General features: G+C 47.4%; 1 protein-coding gene across 8 annotated transcripts in view; it reads left to right on the top strand.

The window, feature by feature from the left end:
- The window catches only part of SH3GL3 (SH3 domain containing GRB2 like 3, endophilin A3), a 136,759-nt gene that overhangs the window by 96,889 nt on the left and 20,289 nt on the right, over positions 1-19,581 (top strand). For all 8 annotated transcript variants that reach the window (XM_032391963.1, XM_032391960.1, XM_032391961.1 and 5 more), the window contains 3 exons: positions 3,209-3,367; positions 11,929-12,032; positions 13,168-13,277. In XM_032391963.1, the coding sequence (XP_032247854.1) occupies positions 3,209-3,367; positions 11,929-12,032; positions 13,168-13,277 (373 nt within the window). The remainder of the gene's footprint in view (positions 1-3,208; positions 3,368-11,928; positions 12,033-13,167; positions 13,278-19,581) is intronic.

Raw genomic sequence — 19,581 nt, 5'->3', positions numbered from 1 at the left:
TAACTCCATCGTAGAATTTTTATAATCAAAATCATACCATAGTTGTCCTATCTTTTGATATTTTGCACCAGACCTGTAGTCATGATTTTTCACTGCTTCTCAAGGAAATCAGTATCTGGGAATTGACATTTTACATTTGGAAAACTGTTAGCAATGGCCTTGGAGAGCACACATGGGAGCTCTCAGGGACCTGTCGGTGATCACATGCCACTTGCTTGATGGTGTTTTTGTATATGTGCAAAAACAGACTTGAGAGTTCTACCCCGCCGGGACTTCTACTCTGGAGGGGCAGCCTGCGCTGACTTCTGATGCTCTTAGGGAGCTGCTCTGAGCACCTGCCTCCAGGCGCCTTGAAGAGTGATCTGAATGCAAGCCCAGGCCAGCTTAGAAGTCATTTGAACCTGGGAGATGTCCCCTTTCCTTTCTTCAGGCCCAGCAGTTCTTGTGGGGGGACCCCTGGACCAGCAGCATCAGCATCACATGTGACAAAGGCAAATGCTTGAGCCGTCTTCCAGATTTCCCGAACAGAAAGTCCTAGATGCCTGTATGGGCATTAGAATCTGCACGGAAACCAGAGGGTGTGGAGGGGACTTCAGGGAGGTTGAATGAAAACCAGAAGCAACCATTCAGGGACTCCCGGAACATTCAGCAACCCTCCCCCCTAGTATGCCTTTCACCCCTCACTCGCCAGGCCCTCTTTCCCGTCCATGTCGGGGCAACAGTGTCCCTCCTGCCCTCTGAAGCCAGGCCTCCACTGGGCCCTGGAGGCCATGGCCATGGCCATGGTCCTCTCTCCTGAATCTCCGTTCTTCCCTTTCTAGCTCTTGGCTTCTTGCATTAACATCTAGACGCTTGAGCACAGCAGCCCTGGACTCGTGGCTTCACGCCTTGCCCCTTCCAGCGCACTCTCTGCACCACGCCCAGTGCAGCCTTAGATGGAGACCCTCCGGAGCTGCCCACTGGTGGCCGCTTACAGATCCACCACCTTAGCCCTGATTCTCTGGCCTCTCCTTCCCTCTGGGGCCTGGCCCATGGCCCCTTCCCAGCGCTGCCCAGCCTCCCTGCAATACTTGCAGCCCCCGGGGGGATGTTTTGCTGTGGGCAGTTGCTCTGTTCCTTGTCTTTCTCCCCCTCCCCTCCCCTCCTGGCTTAGTCACTCACCTCTCAGATCTCAGATGCTCTTTGTTTTGGGAAGCCTTGGTTCTCTCTGGGTTTGATCAGGGGCTCCTGCGTTCCCCTGTGCCTTGAGCCTCCCTGCTTCTGCTCCTCTGTTGTTGGGCAGTAAGTGCCTCGGGGTGAGGAGTCCTGCTTTGTTCACTTCTGGGACCACGAGGCCCAGGACAGGGTTTGTGCTTGCAAATTATCAAAGAACAGATGACTCTGGGGAAGAAGGGACATTCTGGGGGACCTGGGGATACCAAAACAGCCTTCCCAAATGCAGAACCTTAAAATCAGAGACCCCCTTGGCTGAAATATATAATACGCCGTTTCTTCTTGTGCTGTTGTCCTTGAGGAAAACCCAGAGTCCTCTGGGCAGCGTAGCTCTTCCACCGGACCGGCTTGAGAGCTGGCTGTGGACCAAGTGTGGACCAGACAAACGTGCAGAACACACCTGTACTTCAGTGTTGGCCTTCCCTGTGCAACAAAATAACATCCTACGGGGCATCTCGTTCCTCAGCTGCTGTTTGAATCAGAAACACTGTAAACCTACACTTCAGTCTCCACCTCAGTCATGCGATGATCAAGAGTTCAGAGTCTGTTCAGAAGCCGTTCACAGTCTCCACTGTGTTTCTGTGTTTCAGACGCCGGGAGTGGAGAACCTGCTCATTTAAGACCAGCTGCCTTATACCTGTAAAGGGTTAATGGATTCCAAACATTTCTCGGCCCATAAGCAGCCAGGCTGGCCCTCTCCATTCCCGTTTTATAACCACACACGGAGGCCCAGAGGGAATGCCAGATTTGCCCAGAGTCACAGAACATGCAGGAAAGATGCTTCTGGCTTTTTATCCCGTATGCTGTTTTTGCCAGTTCATTATGGAAGTAGAACCAGTGCTGTTCACTAAAATGCATAGTAACGTTACCTGCATACTTCAGTGGGATGGTCTGGTTTTGTGGATACATTCGACAGCAAATACCTGTTTTCCAAGGATTGCAGGTGTAAACTCTTCCAGGCTTCTCCCTTGCCCCATACAGCTGAGCTGTCTCTAGCATTTCTGACATGGGATCCCTCTGCTCGAACACAGACTGTGATGGGGAGTTCACTACCACACAAGGCAGCCCATTCCATGAATGGACAGATCGAATATTTATAATTGTTACATTTTGTTAAAGAGATCCTATTTTTTTTTAAAGAAATCTCACCTTTCAGAGGTTGTAAATGTTTGTCCTCTGTGTATACATATTCATCGATGGCATTTATTGAACGTGTTCTGTAATTGGGAACTTTATGGGATATGCATAAGTATTCTAGGGGCTACTAGAAATTTCTGCTTTTATAATCTAGCTCTTAGGACTTGACAGTAGTGCCAAAGGAAATGTGCTTATTTTTGGTGTAGTTAATTTAGTTGGAAATTATCTGGACATTAATAGAGCTTAAGTGAGGGGTCCTATAAAGAACTTTGGAAAATGGAATCTGAGTGCTGATACTGTGTCCTCATGTTCCATGTAGACACTCATTCACTCTGCCATCCATCCACCCACACATCTACCAATCCAATCAACCATCCATCCACCCACCATCCACCCATCTTCCATCCACCCAGCTGCCCACCCATCCACCCACCCAATCAACCACCCATTCACCCAGCTGCCCACACACCCACCCACCCAACCAACGACCCAGCCACCCATCCATCAGCCCGCCCAACCATCCATCCATCTATCTGCCTACCCACCCACCTGCCCATCCGCCCACCCATCCATCCAGCCATCTGCCCACCCAGCCACCCATCCATCCATCCACCCACCCATCTATCCACTCACCCTCCCTTCCATCCATCCATCCATCTACCCAAAAATATTCCTTGAGGGTCTGCAGTAAAGGTGGCCTCAAGTGGATGCTGAGGACACACAGACATGTAAGATGTGTCCTTGCCCCTAGAATGTAGACGGACAAAAAGCAACGGCTATCTTCATGGGAACAACAAAGGTTTCTTTGCCCCGTGTTTTGAGTGTGCAGTTCTCTGAAGGACTCCTTTGTCTTGTTTAGCACCACCTGAAAAAGCTGGAAGGCCGCCGCCTGGATTATGATTATAAAAAGAAGCGAGTAGGTAAGATACCAGATGAAGAAGTCAGACAAGCGGTAGAAAAATTTGAAGAGTCAAAGGAGTTGGCTGAAAGAAGCATGTTTAATTTTTTAGAAAATGATGTAAGTATTTAAACCAAACAGGAGACTTTAATGTGATTAAAAACATTGAATATATGATTAGGACCAACATGAGGAGAAGCTCTGGAGCCTTAGTTTACAAAAGCTTCCAGAATTTTCTGTAGCCATTATCTATCTCCTGCCTCAGAAATAGCTTCGGACATTTGGCAAGCCCCAACTCAAACCTCAGATCTCGAGAAGTCCTGTTCATCCCAGGATTGCTCCCGAGGTGTGCTCCAGGTGGCCCCGGGGAGGGGGGTCGTTTGGGGAGTTAGATAGCGGACCGGCCTTTGTATTTGAGGCCATAGCGTGGTGGTTCTGCGGGAGAATGGAAAGCCCGTATCGTGTGGTCATTGCAGTTTTGCTAAGACTGAGAGAAGCACCGTGTGAGGCAGATGTTTGAGGAGGAGCAGCTCTCTGATGCCTTTCTTGTCATCGTGAACGTTCAGGACATCAGAGCATGACCTACACTGCTCAGCTGTGCCTGAGTGGTGGTGCTCGTGAGCTCGGGGATCGTGAGGGTCTCGACACAGGTCCCTCAGAAATGCAAAATATTCTCTCATACTCTGATTCCTGCCAGCTTATATTTGATTTGTCCGAGGGAGGCTAGATTCAGCATACTGAAGAGGCATGGTCACCCCGTCCTGTGCATCCTGAAGGCTGAAGGCTTCCCTCCTTTGCCTCGGTGATGAGGCCTTTCGTGTTTGTTGCTGCCCGATTGGAAGAGCCTTCTGCCGCCTGCTTGTCTCCGGCGTCCCTGTCCTAAAGTTGGCCTTGGCAGTCCCTGTGCTGTTTGGGCCCAGCCTTAGCTTTGGACCCTATTTGTTGAACTTTCAAACCTGTGGAGACAAGTTGGAGGATTTATTTATCTGCAAAACCATGTTCTACTTCCAATAGTTCATTAAAAGGCGTATCAAGGTCTCGCATTTTCGAGTTAAGTCAAACAAAACGTACTGAGCAGCTTTTCTTTGCCGTGGTGACGTGTGGGGGAATTACGTTCAGTGTTGACAAGACATTGATCCTGCAGAAAACAATTTGAAAATCCCCACGTCCACGAAAGCTGAGTGCTGAAAAGTACACTCTATTATGCTTCTCCTTTTAATAGTTTATCAGGTTTTTTACATCTTATGGGAAATGGGAAGAGGTGTAACCATTGGCTCTGTTTTTCTTGTTTGTTTATTTTCCCTTAAAAATATCAATTTTCTCTTGAAATTGTCCCGAAGCCATCGGCAATTTTGGTTTTGTTTCGTCTCCGATTGCCGTATTTGATCTTTTGAAGTATTCAGCACGTGGTTTTGGAGTGTGACGTGTTGGATGCGTCTGATCCTTACCAGGCCGTGGCAGACGTCGTCCTTCCGGTCCCGTGCCTGGTAGTGGTGGATTTAAACTCTGAGGTTGAATCTCGTGTGTCTCACGGCCTGCCTGCCCCGCGTGCTTTTTCATTCACGAAGCACGATGACGATGGGCTTTTTGCAAAGCCCTCCATTAGGGGTCTCCTTCAGTTTCTCTGTCTCTGCCAGTTCCCCCAGTTGACCTGTTTTCCCTTCAAGGTCAAGCAGAAGTCAGGAATGATCCCTTCCGTATGGAAACTCGGTCACTGGTCCCTTGGCTGACAGTGACCGTATTCGCAAATGAGTGGACTGCCTCCCACCCCGCCCCGGCATGAGTAAGAGCTAGGTCTTAACTCCAGCCCTGCAGGGGAACTGCAGTGCGTCCCCTGAGGTGTCCTGGGGTGGAGGGCACCCCCGTTCACCACTGGGGAGCCTGAGCTGCTCCCTCAGGTCCGACAGGCGGTGCTGGCTCGTTTCAGGGATGGCCTGTTGCTTCTGCCCTCTGGCCAAAGCCCCTGGAACCAGCCACGCAGGTGGGAGGAGACCGAGATCAGAAGACAGCTAAGGACTTTCGAGCCGCCTTGGAATGAGGCTGCTTCCCTTTCTCTGGTCTCGTCTCCTTGTGCCGTCTTTAACCGCGGGGCTCACCCGGGTGCTCTGCCTGCTGATTCCTGCGGGCATGGCCATAGTGGTGCCGAAGCGGTTGGTGGTGATGACGAGGATGATGGTGACAGTGACGAGGGGCCATGTGCTGAGTGACTCATGCTGGAGCCTGAGGGGGTGCGGGGGTGGCCCCTCTAGCATGGCACGCCTGCTTTCACCGTTTCCCCTTCCTGGCCTTATAGTTGAGGACGCTCACAAGTTGCCGTGTAGGCTCCAGAAGGCTGCCTTCCTTCTGTTCTTGGGGCAACAGCAATCAGACCCAGAGGGGCACTGTCTTGACCTTTTCCGTGTCGGTGTGTCTGGGCCATGCCCGGGTGGTCTGGCAGTCCTGTGGATGAGGCACGGTCTAGAAAATCTTCTCCACTTCAGCCCTCGGACCTGACAGGCGGATGCGGAGGTGGTTGGTGTTTGGGGATCAGCGGCAGGTGACTGGTGGGGAAGACAAAGAAGCGGTGCGTGGGGCGAGGACACATGCACGGAGCTCTCAGCCCTGCCCTTGCCCTTCTCTACACCCAGGCCAGCCCCAGGGCCCTGCAGCCCACAGAACCCTGACTTCCTGCTCTCTGTGGGTCACCAGCTCCTGTCCAACCTTTGCCGCTCGGCCCCTTCTATCTGTGGCTGCTGTCTTTCTCGGTGAGGAGGCTCAGGAGGAGGAGCGATGCTTCAGGACGGCTGGGGTTTCTTCCAGGAACCGATCCTGCCACTAAAGATGGCTGGGGTCTTAATTCCCAGGTAAACACGGTGGGTCTGCAGGCCCCGCCTTTGTCCAGGGGCTTGGACGGCACTTGTACCTGACGTGGCACCTGCCACCGCCCAGGTGCGTGCCTGTTCCCCGGGGACGTGGTGGCAGGCAGCCAAGGGCCTGGCGCTTCCTCCAGACACAGGTGGGAGATGCTGGTACCATCGTGAGCTAGAGGTTTGGGGCTGTCAGTCCGAGCTGGCCACCCCTTTGCGTTCTAGGTGAGGAACGGACACAGAGCCAGGTTGGAACCAAGGGGCCGCCCTTTTCACTGATGAGAACACCCAGTAATTATACCCTACGGGCCTCCTGGGCAGTGGTGCTGGAGGGGATGACATGGACCTACGCATGTCCAGCTAGGACTTCTGTCCTTCTGTCCTCAGCTGATGAAAGCCACCCTGCTCGGCTCTCCAGACACACTCTGAGACATGGGGCCTCTGGTCATGCAGAGCTGGCTTTGGGGGCAGAATAAGCCATCCTGCTAATTAGGGAACATTCCCTGATCTCCTCCCCGGCAGGAGTGAAGAGGGGCTGGAGGAGGTAGATAAGCAGAGTGGCGTGAATGAAGGGGGGGGTGGCGTGTCCGGGGCCTGGTGCCACCCGCCCATCTCTGCCTGGCACTGACGGTTCGAACCCCAGAGTCTCACTCTCCAGGGAACAGGGGGGTGGGTATCTTGTCCAGCCCTCACATCTTGTAGCCGCGGCTAAGACACAAGGAAAGCTTCGCCAGATAACGCCAGAGATCTGCCTGGTTTGAGGAGAGCCCCGACTGGGACGCACAGAGTTGGTTTTTCTGGAATCTCCAAATGCAGATTATGTAACCCTTGCCTAGGATTTTCTGGCCAATGGGCCATTTGTGGGGCTTTCCAGGGGGTGGTTGCTCATCTGTCCTCACATCTGAATTCTCCCAACTGAGAAACAAACAGGGACAGCCGAACAAGGGTCACATACCGGCCCCTTGCGCAGAGGATGAGACTTTCTGGAAATCCGTGTGGGCAGCTTGGGCCTGGGCCCACAATGGGACTCTAGCTACCTACCCCAGGACTGAAGTCTTGGGACCCATAGGGGGAGTGAGGCGGGCAGAGCAGAAAGGCAGATCTTGGCGAACCCACATTCTTAAAGAATACAGTCCTCAGAGTCAGACTCCACTTACCGCCTATTCAGTGCTGGGTGCAGACACCCTGGTTGTTGGGGGCCCCCTGACCTCCTCGGTCAGACAGAGCACCCCTGCACCTGTGATGTGGAAAGAAGGAAGGGGTGGTGTGAGGGACCTGAATCGGTCACTCCGACATTCCCAAGGAAACTGGCGTTTATTTTCCTGTCTGAGTTTGGCAGAGTTGTGAGTGGGAGAACCAAAGACAAGTCTCCTTTGGCCCCACACTGGAGTCCTTGGTTGTCTTGTCAGTCAGGGCTGGATTGGAGACCTTGGGCATCTCTTCACCTGTTGCTCATTATTCTGTGCACAGATGCAAGCCCGGAGGTGTTTTGGTCCACCAGCTTTCCCGGGAGCCCCAAGGGTTAGGCCTGGCGGGGCTCCCCCTAGGAGAGGGGCCCCTGTGCCCATCACAATTTGCTCTGAGGTAGAGGTGCGCGAAATTGAGCAGGTTGGTTGCCCGCCTTCACCATTTCTTGGGAATGGTCTGTTAACACTCTTCCTCTGTCCTTGCAGAGAAGTCTATTCCTCACCCCTTGACATCATGGAATGTAGGTCTTTGACTTTGGCAGGAGCCAGAGAGAGCACCTAGAATATCCCCATTCCAGGCCCATGAGGCCAGACACCTGCACTTTTCTCTAGCTCTCTTGGTCCACGTCTCCTGCCTGCGGATCCTCCCTCCATCCGTGGGCTCCTGCAACAGGTGGGGTTACCGGATTGCAGACTCCGGGGTTCTTTCCTTTGGTCTGGGGTGGCATTTTCCTAAATTCATTCCACGGGCTGTAGTAGGTTGCACTAATAATGTTTCTACGCTCAAATGAGTTTGGCAAACCCTCACGTGGACAAAACTAAGCAGGTTTTCTTGATCCCGAGACTTTTCAGAGTCTTTATATGATAATGTGAAAAATTGGTCTCGGAGAGATTCCTAAGGCAGGGCACACTGGGGAGTTTCTCAAACTTGTTTGACCTTCCACATCATCGTTATTATTGCTGTCATTTCAAGGGACTGGTGACACGTGGCACAAGGTACATTAGGAAAAACTGGGCTCGCGGAAGGAAGGCGCACCCAACAAGGAGCGAACCACCTGAAATCTGATTCTGGTTTCACTTCTGCTCAGCTGTTTGCCCCTGGAAAGTCACCTCTAGCTTACTGGGAAGTCTGAGTTTCTTGCTTCAGGCACCTGGGCAGGAGTGACCCACCGTGACGGCGAGTGCACTTTACTCTGAGCTGGGAGCTCTGTGTATGTGATGCGTGGTCACACCATGTCAGGAAACCCTTTGGGAATGTGAAGTGGAGAATGGAAGCATAAGGGGCTGTTATCTAGGCTACTGAGTTCATTGCCTTGCTCGGACTTTCTCAGAAACTCTGAGTAAAGCTCTCGCCCCGTTAGCAAAGGCGTCTGTTTAAGATCAGACTCCTCTAGCTTCTGCGGGGAGTCCAGAAGGAGTGGACGTCTTTGATATGACGGAGCAAGAGATCTCTTGGATAACCACAATTCAGATCGAAGATGGTCTCTCCGTTGGAAATATGCCATTTTCAGTTGTGAAAGGGGATGGCTTGTCGCATTCCAGAAGAGGTGCATTTCCTTGTTCTTGCATGCCAGGCTCGCTGCAGATGCCAGGCATCTGGGTGCAGGGTGTTACCTACTGACATCCCTCTCACCCCTCCTCGTGCCGTGGTCTTCAGGGTGTGCCTCTCCGCCCACTTACCTGGCTGCTAACCAGGTGGTAACTAGTCGCTGAAGGGTCTGAGGAGGAGAGTTCACAGCCCTGCTCCTTCTTGGCCACTGTTTCTGTAACCTTCTGCAGAGGGCTGATCTTACTACAAGATGCAGTCCTTGGAGCCATCCTTCCTTTGGGTTCAGCCCAGATCCTTTGCACTTGGTCTGCAGGTCACCCCAGTGGCTCAGGTCCAATTCAAGTGTCCCTGGGGCCACAGCCCGGGGACTTCTTATATTCATAGTCCACAGTAGTATGGGGACGTCGGTGCTCTGCCTCCATCCCCAGGGCTCAGTACCCCCAACAGCCTCATGTGCTTATAATCAGCCATTGGTTTGCAGCGAACGAGAGGGTTTTGAAGGAGAGTATCCCCATGGGCGACACCCCGGAGATACACTGAGTCTTGCCCCAGGGGAGGGAGCGAGGACTCGCGGAGTGGGGTGGCGTCGGCCGTGAAGCCCGCAGGAGGCATCTTCATCCCTCTTACTCTGCCCCCCCGATGTACCTCCTTCTTTGACTCTGACCCTCCTGCCTCCCTCTTCTAGGACCCTATGATGACACTGGGCCACCCAGATAACCCAGGTCATCCTCTAGTTCAAGACCCTCAACTCAATCACACCCACAGAGTCTCTTTTGCCCGGGAAGGTGACATAGTCACAGATTTGGGGAGATAGGCTTCGGCATCTTTGGGGGCCATTTTCCTCTCCACCACAAGCTCTTTCTGGTTCCTTTGCCCCGGGTAGCTTCCTAGTCCTCGCCCCACCATCTGCCAGCACCGTGGCCCGTACCTGGACCCTCCCTCCTTCTCCTCTAGCTTACTGGGAAGTCTGAGTTTCTTGCTTCAGGCACCTGGCCAGGAGTGACCCACCGTGACAGCGAGTGCACTTTACTCTGAGCCGGGAGCTCTGTGTATGTGATGCGTGGTCACACTTCACTCCCAAGGTGGCACCAGAGAGGGGCAGTGTTGTTCTCAGCCCTAAGTAGAGTTACACCTGTCTTCTCATCCCAGGTGACCTTCCCCGAGTCAACAGGTGGATTTGCCAGATTGAGTGGTGTGGCCAGTGGAAGAAACGCTTTACCTTCCGGACAGGTACTTGCAAGGCCTGGCTTTATCGCTGCCTTGGTTCTGCCTGTCCAGGTGTTGAATCCTACCTGGGGTTTGGGAAGCAGAGACCACCCGCACGCACCTTGCTGCTTATGGCCCGGGGATAAGCGGAAGCCTCCGTTTTCTGGCACGGGGAGGCACATAAGCCCCTTGTGGCACCACGTGGCTTCCCGGCCAGCAGGAACTTTGCAGCACCGCTGTTCTCTCCCAAGGGGCCTTGGGACTCATTGCCTTCCCAAAGTCAGCCATCGAACGAATAGTGACAGATGCATCTCTAGATTACATAACTTGCCTGAGCCAACCAGACAGGAGCTCTGGTGATCTTTTCCTCTCTCCCTCCCTCCCCGCCCCCCGTATGTTTCCAGGAATACTCATTTTTTCACTGCTCCTTTGAAAAGAGAAATGTCAAACATATCTCAAAGTGGGGATTAAAATAGAAGTTAACTTTACTGAAGGCAGTGAGGTGTGGCTCAGATCGGACCCGACCCGCCGCTCTCCCCCCCTGGGGAGCACAGTTCCTGCTTCGGCAGATTCTGCTGTGGTCGAGTTGGGCCGTTAAACTGGACTTGTTTAAACGTGAAAGCCAGAGAGGTGAAATTTAAGAAATCCTTAGAATTTCTGTGGGGCCAGGCTGTCTTTGTTTTGTTTATTGGGTTTTGGGAAATTTAAGGCTAGGCTTGGTGCTCTTCCAGCCCCAAGCGCGGCCAAGTGACTGTAACACAACGGGATTTCCTTGTTCGGATGCAGAGCACAGCGGGGCGCCAGTGGGATGCTGTGGGTTTCTCAGGTGTGTGCTGAGCCCGTGTTGATGCGTGCGCGAGGAAAGCGAGTGTAGGGCAGCCAAAGCAGGGTCTATAGCAACAAATGGAAGCAGCTTGGGTCTTTGAAGGTGGACCAGCCCGTGGTTGGTTTTACGGGGTGAATAAGCAGGGCAGACTCTGCCCTCAAGCTGCTTAGCACGTGGGAATGATGCATAGGCTTTGGGGAAGCTTTGGAAGAGGGGGGATTGATTTTGGTTTGTGACCTTCTCCGGATCTGGAGGTCACGGGGCTCTTGCTAGGGGTCCTTATCACCTCAACCCAGAGGTCCTGCGTCCGAGGCTTGCTGACATCAGCGTCATGAATCCCGCTTTTCTGGAGCAGCTGTTCAGACGCATGGGGGAAGCGGGGAAGCTCCCACAGGGGACGCCTCTTCCTCAATCCATGCATCCCCTGGTCTTCCAGCCTTTCTTAGGTGATAGAGCTTTTCTACTTTAGTTTTTCCATCGATTCGAGGGACCGAGAGATGCAAGAGGCTGTAGAGTTCATTCCTTTCGGCTGTCACGTTTCATGGCCACGATTTTGTGCGGACAGCAACGAGACACACGGAGCTGGCAGGTGTTTGCCCTGGTGCCCACCCTCCCCTGGTTTCCTTTCTTATGTGAGAACAGCTTAATTTACTTAGCTTCCTGATTCGACTTAGCTAGAAGGTGCCCGAAGAGACATTTCACTAAGGAAGAGGCTCATTTACTCAGTGTTGGCTTCCCATGTCATTGGAAAGCTTTATCTCTGTGTGTTCAGATCCGTGAGCTTTAGAGCACAAAAATCTCCTGAGGGTGTCACCTAATTGGGAAGACCAGCTTCCATTGAGCTAAACCAAATTTTAATCACAAATAAATTTGAACATGGTTTTCCGGAATATACAGCTTTCTACCACCACCCGCGTGATGATGACGCAGCATAAGGAAATGAAACGGACCAGAGCCGAGGACGACGCGGGGCTTCCCTGCGAAGCTGGGTCTTTGTTGCTGGTCCCGCCTCTCTCTCTCTCTGAATATTACGTAGGCCTTGGCATAATTTTCCACTTCTGCTGCAGGTAGAACAAGTCAGCCAGCTGGCCGTGTTTATAGAGGCAGCTTTAGACTATCACAGACAGTCCACGGAAATCCTGCAGGAATTACAGAGCAATCTGCAGATGCGGTAAGAGCCTTCACGTGCCCTGCCAGCCCGGGGCTGCCGAGTAAACGCCATCTGAATCCGTCCCTCCGGCCGCCCCTTCCCACCGCCCCATTCTGTTTTGCATTTTCTTAGCTGGCTTTCATGGTTGGGTGTGGGATCGCACTGAAGTAATAATAAGTACGTGGCTCTGGCCAAAGGGACAGAGCTGGGAAAAGCAATCTGGCGGCTTTTTTCCTTTTTTGTTTCACGAAAGCCCTTTTCCGTGACCCGTGTTCAGGGCAACCTGATGGAGCTGCTCACCCGACAGAGCTGTCCCGGCTTCCTTGCTGATTTGAGAGCTTGAGCCGGGGTGGCGATGGCATGTACCTCCTTGCCAACGTGTAGGGATGTGGAGAAGTGTGAGATGATACGCAGAAAGTATGTAAATATCTGGAAAAAAGATGTGTTTCTATTTCCCCAGTACAGATAGCAGGCCACGTTCGTAATACGGACTCAGAGAGTTACTGAAAGAGTCAGAAATACCTTCTGAGTGGTCGAAGGAAGATGGCCGTTCCCCTTAGGTTTTAATGATGATGCATTCTATATTTCTCTGAAAATTAGTAATATCACATGTAGTAGGCCCAGTAACCCTATTAATTAATATAGTGGGTTAAAAAAACCTACCCCATTCTTGACCAGGTTTGGTAACCGAATATTGTTTTACACGGGATGATGATAGTGAATACATTTGGAGGGATGTTTGCTTAAATCAATGGCAGATTTCTCAGGTGTGGCGGGTCTCTGAAGCATCCACTTCTTTGCCAGGGGGCATGCATGCAGTGCTCACACGATCACGTTTGTGTATTTCTGTGTCTGCATAAGCAGAAGGGGAGAAAAGGCAGCTAACGTTGCTGGGTGCCCAGCATAACCTGGCACCTGACAGGGGCCTCAGGGACTCCGTGAGAGACCCACACTTTCAAATACATAGCGAAAAACTACGCCGGGGATATCACCCCTATCACTTTGGGCTACTCACGAACCAATGCGTAAAAATTACCCCCTTCACAACCACCACCTCTCCCCCAAGTTCGTAGGCTCCCCAAGCAGTGCAAACGTACATTTGGAAGCATGGCTTTCTTCATCTGACGTCTGACTGATCTTAAAATGTGTTTTTCAGAATATCAGCTGCATCCAGTGTCCCCAGACGAGAGTATAAGCCACGGCCCATCAAAAGGAGTCCTAGTGAGCTCAATGGGGTGTCCACCACCTCGTCAGCAAAGACAACAGGTAAGATGACCGTTCTGTGTGGCTAAGTGTGCTCTGGAGGGAGGCCTTTGCTTACTGCTGCATTTGGTGTGAGACCCTGAATTTTTTTCTTTAGTTGTTTGGTGAATCCCACCCCCCTTTCCTCTCAGGAATGCTCCTTTTCCTGCTTCCTGGTTTTGGATACTTACATCAAGTTTCAAAAACCGGCACCAGGAAGAATTCCACCACTTACTGCCTTCTGATATGTTAAAACCCTGGCCAGGGCACCAGAGGGCTTCGTGGTCCTCTGTATTTACATTTTGAACTCTTTCAAAATATTTCACTAGTTTTTTTTTTTTTTTTTAAAGTTTGAACGAGCATTTGTTGAGCACCTGCTGGATGCTAGGCAGTGTCTTAAATGCTGCATCATTATTTTCTCGTTAGATGCATGACACAGATGTGTTCTCGGATAAAATGATCCGACAGAGAAAGACAACATTCAGTCGGTATAAGTTATGCTCTAGTTTCTCGTGGTCACCTGCTCCATCCCTGTCCCTTCCCTGGATGTAGCCACGGTTAACAATTTGGTACGAACCCTGCCCTGTCTACACTATATACACATGGTTTTAGATTATTTTCTGTTTTTCAAATACAAGATCATACCAGGTGTACTGTTCTGCAGCTTGCTTTCTCTTGGAGTTATTCCCATGTCATGCATATAGATCAATCTCTATCCCATTTTTTAATGGCTTCATAGCTTTCCATTATTTATACCATTTCCCTATTAATGGACGCTAAGGTTGTTTCCAGTTGTTTGCTAAAAGCAATGCACTGTATCTGCTTCTATGTGCTGATGGGCAAGTCTTCCTTGGAAGTGAAATTGCTAAGTTAGAGTGAATGCAAATGTTAAATGATAGTAGCTACTGCCAGATGACCTTCCCAGACGGGCACACTGCTCTTGATGTAGTAATGCCTGTTCCCCATACCCGGGTCTTTTGACTTCCATTTTTGCCAAGCATTCATGGGTGAAAAAGAGTATTCAATCTTAATTTGCCTTTCTGTGATAACTAGTGAAGCTGAACTTTCCCCCACCCTGTAGTTTAGTTTGCCATTTGTATTTTCTTAGGTCTGAACTGTGTGTTCGTGTAATTTATTCTTTTTCCTTTAGGTTGTTTACTCTGCCTTATTGACTCATACACATTCTTTACGTATGGGGATGTTAATAAGTTTTTTCGCCAGTTTATTGTTGCGTTGTTTTTTTTTTTTTTAAGTTTAATTTATTTAAATGATCTCTGCACCCAACGTGGGGCTTAAACTCATGACCCCGAGATCAAGAGTCGGATGCTCTTCTAACTGAGCCAGCCAGGGGCCCCTATTGTTGCGATTTTAGAGTTCTTTATGTATTCTGAATATAAGTTCTTTGACGAATATGTGGTTTGTAAATATTTTCTTTCACTCTGTAGCTTCTTTTTATTCTAACAGGGTTTTTGGCAGATCAAAAGTTTTTAATTGTGGTGAAGTCATTTCTCATTTCTTCCTTTTAAGATCGTGCTTTTGGTGTAAAGTCTGAGCTTTCTCTGACTGAACAAGTTCTCCTGTGCTTTTTCCCCAGAGTTGTACACGTTTACATTTCAGTCCATGATCCACTCTGAGTTAATTTTTGTATGAGACTGAAGTCGAAGTTCACTTATTTGCCCATGGATTTCAAACCACCTCTTCATAACACACCGGTCCGTGGGATTTTCTTCCAACACTGTTGCTATCCTTTAAGATTTCTTTTTTAATTAAAAAATAAAAATGATGGGACTAATATGTGTATATAGTTCTAAAAAGAAAGTGGTGCTACCAGGCCTTTAATGAAAAGCAGCTGTCTCCCTTTCTACCTTCTCCTCATCTTCATTTCTTTCCTGTTCTCAGAAGAACCCACTTTCAGCTCTTTGTTTGGTATTTAACCATTGTTCTAAATGATATGCTTCTATTGCTAGTTCTTGATTTTTTGGTTTGGGATAAGATCTGTGGTTTCCTGATATGGCAGATGAAGACTGCGCTCCCTGTCCTTAGCCTCCCACGAACTTCTCTCCTCACCTCCTCTTTCCTCCTTCCAAGTTACTCATAATCACTGTTTTCATCATGTCACCATCACTTTGACCATGCACAACTCCCCACCCCACGCTGTTATGTTAAATGTCGTTGCCTCTACTTCTTGGTGAAGACATGGGCAGCCCCGTGATTTATCTGGCTCTTCTTGGGTAACATAAGTCCTCCTCTCGCTTGAGTGTATGGATGCAGGATCTTGATTTGAAGTTGGGCTCCCCCTCCTCAAGCTCTGGCCTATTGTAGGGCAAAGATTGGTGTCAGCAAAGGGATTGTAATTGGCTTCTCCTCTCTTTTTCCATCTACCACTTCTGTTCTTAAAGCTCCAGGGAACATATTTCAAGCTCTCTTATGGGTCTTTTTATTTTTATTATTTTCTTTTTAGATTTTTTTTTTAATTTATTCATTTGAGACACAGAGATACAGAGAGAGAGAGAGAAAGCATGAGCAGGGAGAGAGGCAGAGGGAGAGGGAGAGACAGGCTCCTCGCTGAGCCAGGAGCCTGATATGGGGCTCGATCCCAGGACCCTGGGATCATGACCTGAGCTGAAGGCAGATGCTTAACCATCTGAGCCACCCAGGTGCCCCATTTTTATTATTTTTTTAAGATTCTATTTATTTATTTGACAGAGAAAGACCCAGAGAGAGAGGGAACACAAGCAGGGAGAGTGGGAGAGGGAGAAGCAGGCTCCCCGCGGAGCAGGGAGCCCGATGTGGGGCTCGATCCCAGGACCCTGAGATCATTACCTGAGCCGAAGGCAGACACTTAATGTCTGAGCCACCCAGGTGCGCCTCTTACGGGTCTTTTTTTTTTTATTTTAATTTTATTTTTATTTTTATTTTTTTTAATTTTTTTATTGTTATGTTAATCCCCATGCATTACATCATTAGTTTTAGATGTAGTGTTCCATGATTCATTGTTTGTGCATAACACCCAGTGCTCCATGCAGAACGTGCCCTCCTCAATACCCATCACCAGGCTAACCCATCCTCCCACCCCTTACGGGTCTTTTTAAATGTCTCCCTTGACTTGATGTGAAATAGGAAGAACGTAAACACACCCCCCTCTTTCAGGCTCTCCAGAAATTTCTCTAAAAACCCTTTCTGATCTCCATCTCCTGACCCATCTATAGCATAGATAAGGTTGGGATGAAGAGTTGTGAAAACTAGTTTCCTATCTCTTCTAATTTGGGCTTTGTGTTTGTAATTTCTACATGGCAGTCTCCTGTATGTCCATTTTTGTTTTTTAACAGTTCTGAAGCCTCAGCGGTAACTTCCATTTTTATATCCTATATCAATACTTACAATGTTATGAGCATTAAAATAATATTCACAGCTGTATCACACAGTGTACTATCATTACATTTCCATTGTCATTCAGCTTTTTATTGTTGGTTACTCTAGCTTCATCATAAGTCTTGAAGTTGGGTGGTGTTAGTCCTCTAACGTCGGTCTTTTTCAAAGCTCTTTGTTTGGGCTGTTCTAGTAGCTTTTCTATGTGAATTTTAGGATTAGCTTTTCAATTTCTATAAAAGAAATCACGCTCAGATTTTGATTTGGTTGAGGTTGAATCTATAAATCAATTCAGTGGGGATTTACAGCTTAACAATATGGAGTTTTCCAGTCTTGAACATAGTCTATTTTCCACTTCAGTTTTCTTAATTTCTCTCTGCCATGTTTTGCTGTTTTCAGCAGATAAGTCTTATACATTTTTAAGTCAGTCTCTCAATACTTTATATTTTTCATGACTTTAAACATTGTTTTTATAAAATTTCAATGACCAATTTTTATTGCTATGTATAGACATACAGTTGATTTTTATATATTCATCTTGTGTCCTGCCATGTTGCTAAATTCACTTATTAGTTTCAGCAGCTTTTTTGTAGATCCTGTAGTTTTTCCATATAGATGATCATGTCATCTACAAATAAAGATTTACTGGATGTTAAGATGCCTTTTATTTGTTTTTCTTGTCTTTTTGTACCTGCTAGAACCTCCAGTATGATGTTGAATAGAATAGTTGGTGCGGACCTGCTTGCCTTGTTCTTGATGTGAGAAGGGTGGCGTTCAGTATCTCATAATTAAGTATGATGTTAGCTGTAGGTTTTTCATAGATGCCTTCTATCAGATTGAATTCCCTTCCAGTCATAGTTTGCTGAGAGTTTTTATCAGGAATGAATTTTTTTGGCATCGATGGAAATGATAATATGTTTTTTCTTTTAGTTGGTTAACATGGTGAGTTATGTTAAATTAATTAAAGCAATCTTATATTGATGGGATAAACCCTTTGTGAGAAAGGTTTTTTTTTAAAGACAATTGTAGAATAGTTTTAGATTTATAGAAAATTTGCAGAGATAGTACACACCATTCCTATATATGCAAAACTGTTCCCTTATTATTTTTTTCCCTTATTATTAACATCTTATGAGTTTGGTACATCTAGTGAACCTGTATTGCTACATTATTATCAACTAAAGTCTGTACTTTATTCAGATTTCCTTAATTTTTACCTAATGTCCTTTTTCTGTTCCAACATCCCATCCAAGACAGTGCATTACATTTAGTCATGATATCTGCTTAGACTCCTCTTGGCTGTGATGGTTTCTAAGACTTTCTTTGTTTTTAAGAGCTTGGCAGCTTTGGGGAGTAGTGTTCAGGTATTTTGTAGAATGTCCCTCAGTTGAGATTTGTCTGATATTTTTTTTCATGATGAGACTGGTGATGTGGAATTGGGATATGAAATTGGAAGACCACAGAGGCCAAGTGCCATTCTCAGGATATCAACATGAAATATTACTATTCATGTTAATTGTAATCGATGCTTTTGCTGACCACCTGGCTGAGGCAGTATTTGTCAGCTTTCTCTGTAAAGTTACTCTTTAAAATATTTACCTGTGCAAAGGTTTTTAACTACAAATTAAATTTCCTTATAGATATGAAGCTATTGAGGTTATCTGTTTCTTTTTGAGTGAGCTTTGGTAGTTTGTGCCTTTCATGGCATTTGTCCATTTCATCTAAGTTGCCAGATTTATTGGGATAAAGTTGTTAATATATTCCCTTATTTTCCTTGTAAGATTATATATAGACTTTGTAGTGATGTCACTGCTCTCTTTTCTGATAGGAAATTTGTGTCTTCTCTCTGTGTATAGATGTATCAATCTCAAAGAACCAGTTTTCTGTTGCATTGATTCTCTGTTGTTTACTGTTTTCTAGTTCATTGAGTTGCACTTTGATCTTTATTATTCCATTTCTTCTTTGGATTTCATTTGCTCTTCTTCATCTAATTTCTTAAGGTTGAGGCTGAGGTCACTGAGTCCTTTCTTCCATCCTAATCTGTGTGTTTAGTGCTGGTTTTTCCCTCGAAGTACTGCTTTAGCAGTGCCCCATAGATCTTGGTATGTTGTCTTCATTTTCATCCTCTTAAAAATAGTTTCTAGTTTCATGTTTGATATCCTCTTTAACCCATGGTTTATTTTGAGGTATGTTATTTAGTTTCCATATATTTGGGGGATTTTCCCTATCTTTCTGTTTTAGATTTCCAATTAATTCCATTTTTCTTGGATAACATACTCCAAATGACTTGTACCCTTTAAAATTTTTTGAAACTTCCTTTTTATGACCCAGGATACGATCCATCTTAGTAAATGTTCTTTGCTTGAAATGCACGTGTATTCTGTTCTTGTTGGGTGAAGGGTTCTACAAATGCCAATTGGGTCAAATTGTTTGATAACATAGTTCAAGTCACCTGTACCTTGTGGATATTTTGTCTAGTCTTTTCTATTAATTTTCAGGCAAGGGGTATTGAGATCTCTGACTGTAATTATGAAGTTGTCTCTTCCTGTTCTATCAGAATTATGGCAGTTCTATCAGAATTATGGGAAGATTGGTTATATTCCCCTCCCCTCCCTTTGTTCTCATTGACCCTTATTTAAATTTGATAACTCATACTGTTTTTAATGATGGGAAATTTTTTTTAATGCTTTAAATATCCTGATCTATTCTCTCTCATTTTTTTCTTTTTAAAATCCTATTAGATGTTGAAACTTTTGTCTCTTTCTCTTTGGCTCATTTTTTCCTTCTTGCTTTCTAGATTTCTGTTCTTTTTACTTTGTTCTCTGAGAAAATTTCACCTTGTGTATTTTTTTCCTTGTACCCATTCATTTATTTAGCCCATCTATTGAATTTCTTTTTCCAATTGAATAAACTTAAAATAACACAAATTTATTGTCTGTCTTAAGGTTCTGGAGGTTAG

Source organism: Phoca vitulina, unplaced genomic scaffold (genome assembly GCF_004348235.1).
Source record: "Phoca vitulina isolate PV1807 unplaced genomic scaffold, GSC_HSeal_1.0 scaffold65, whole genome shotgun sequence".
NCBI classification, from domain to species: Eukaryota; Metazoa; Chordata; class Mammalia; order Carnivora; family Phocidae; genus Phoca; species Phoca vitulina.
Note: the sequence above shows the minus strand (reverse complement) of the source record. Positions and strands in the feature narration are given on the sequence as shown.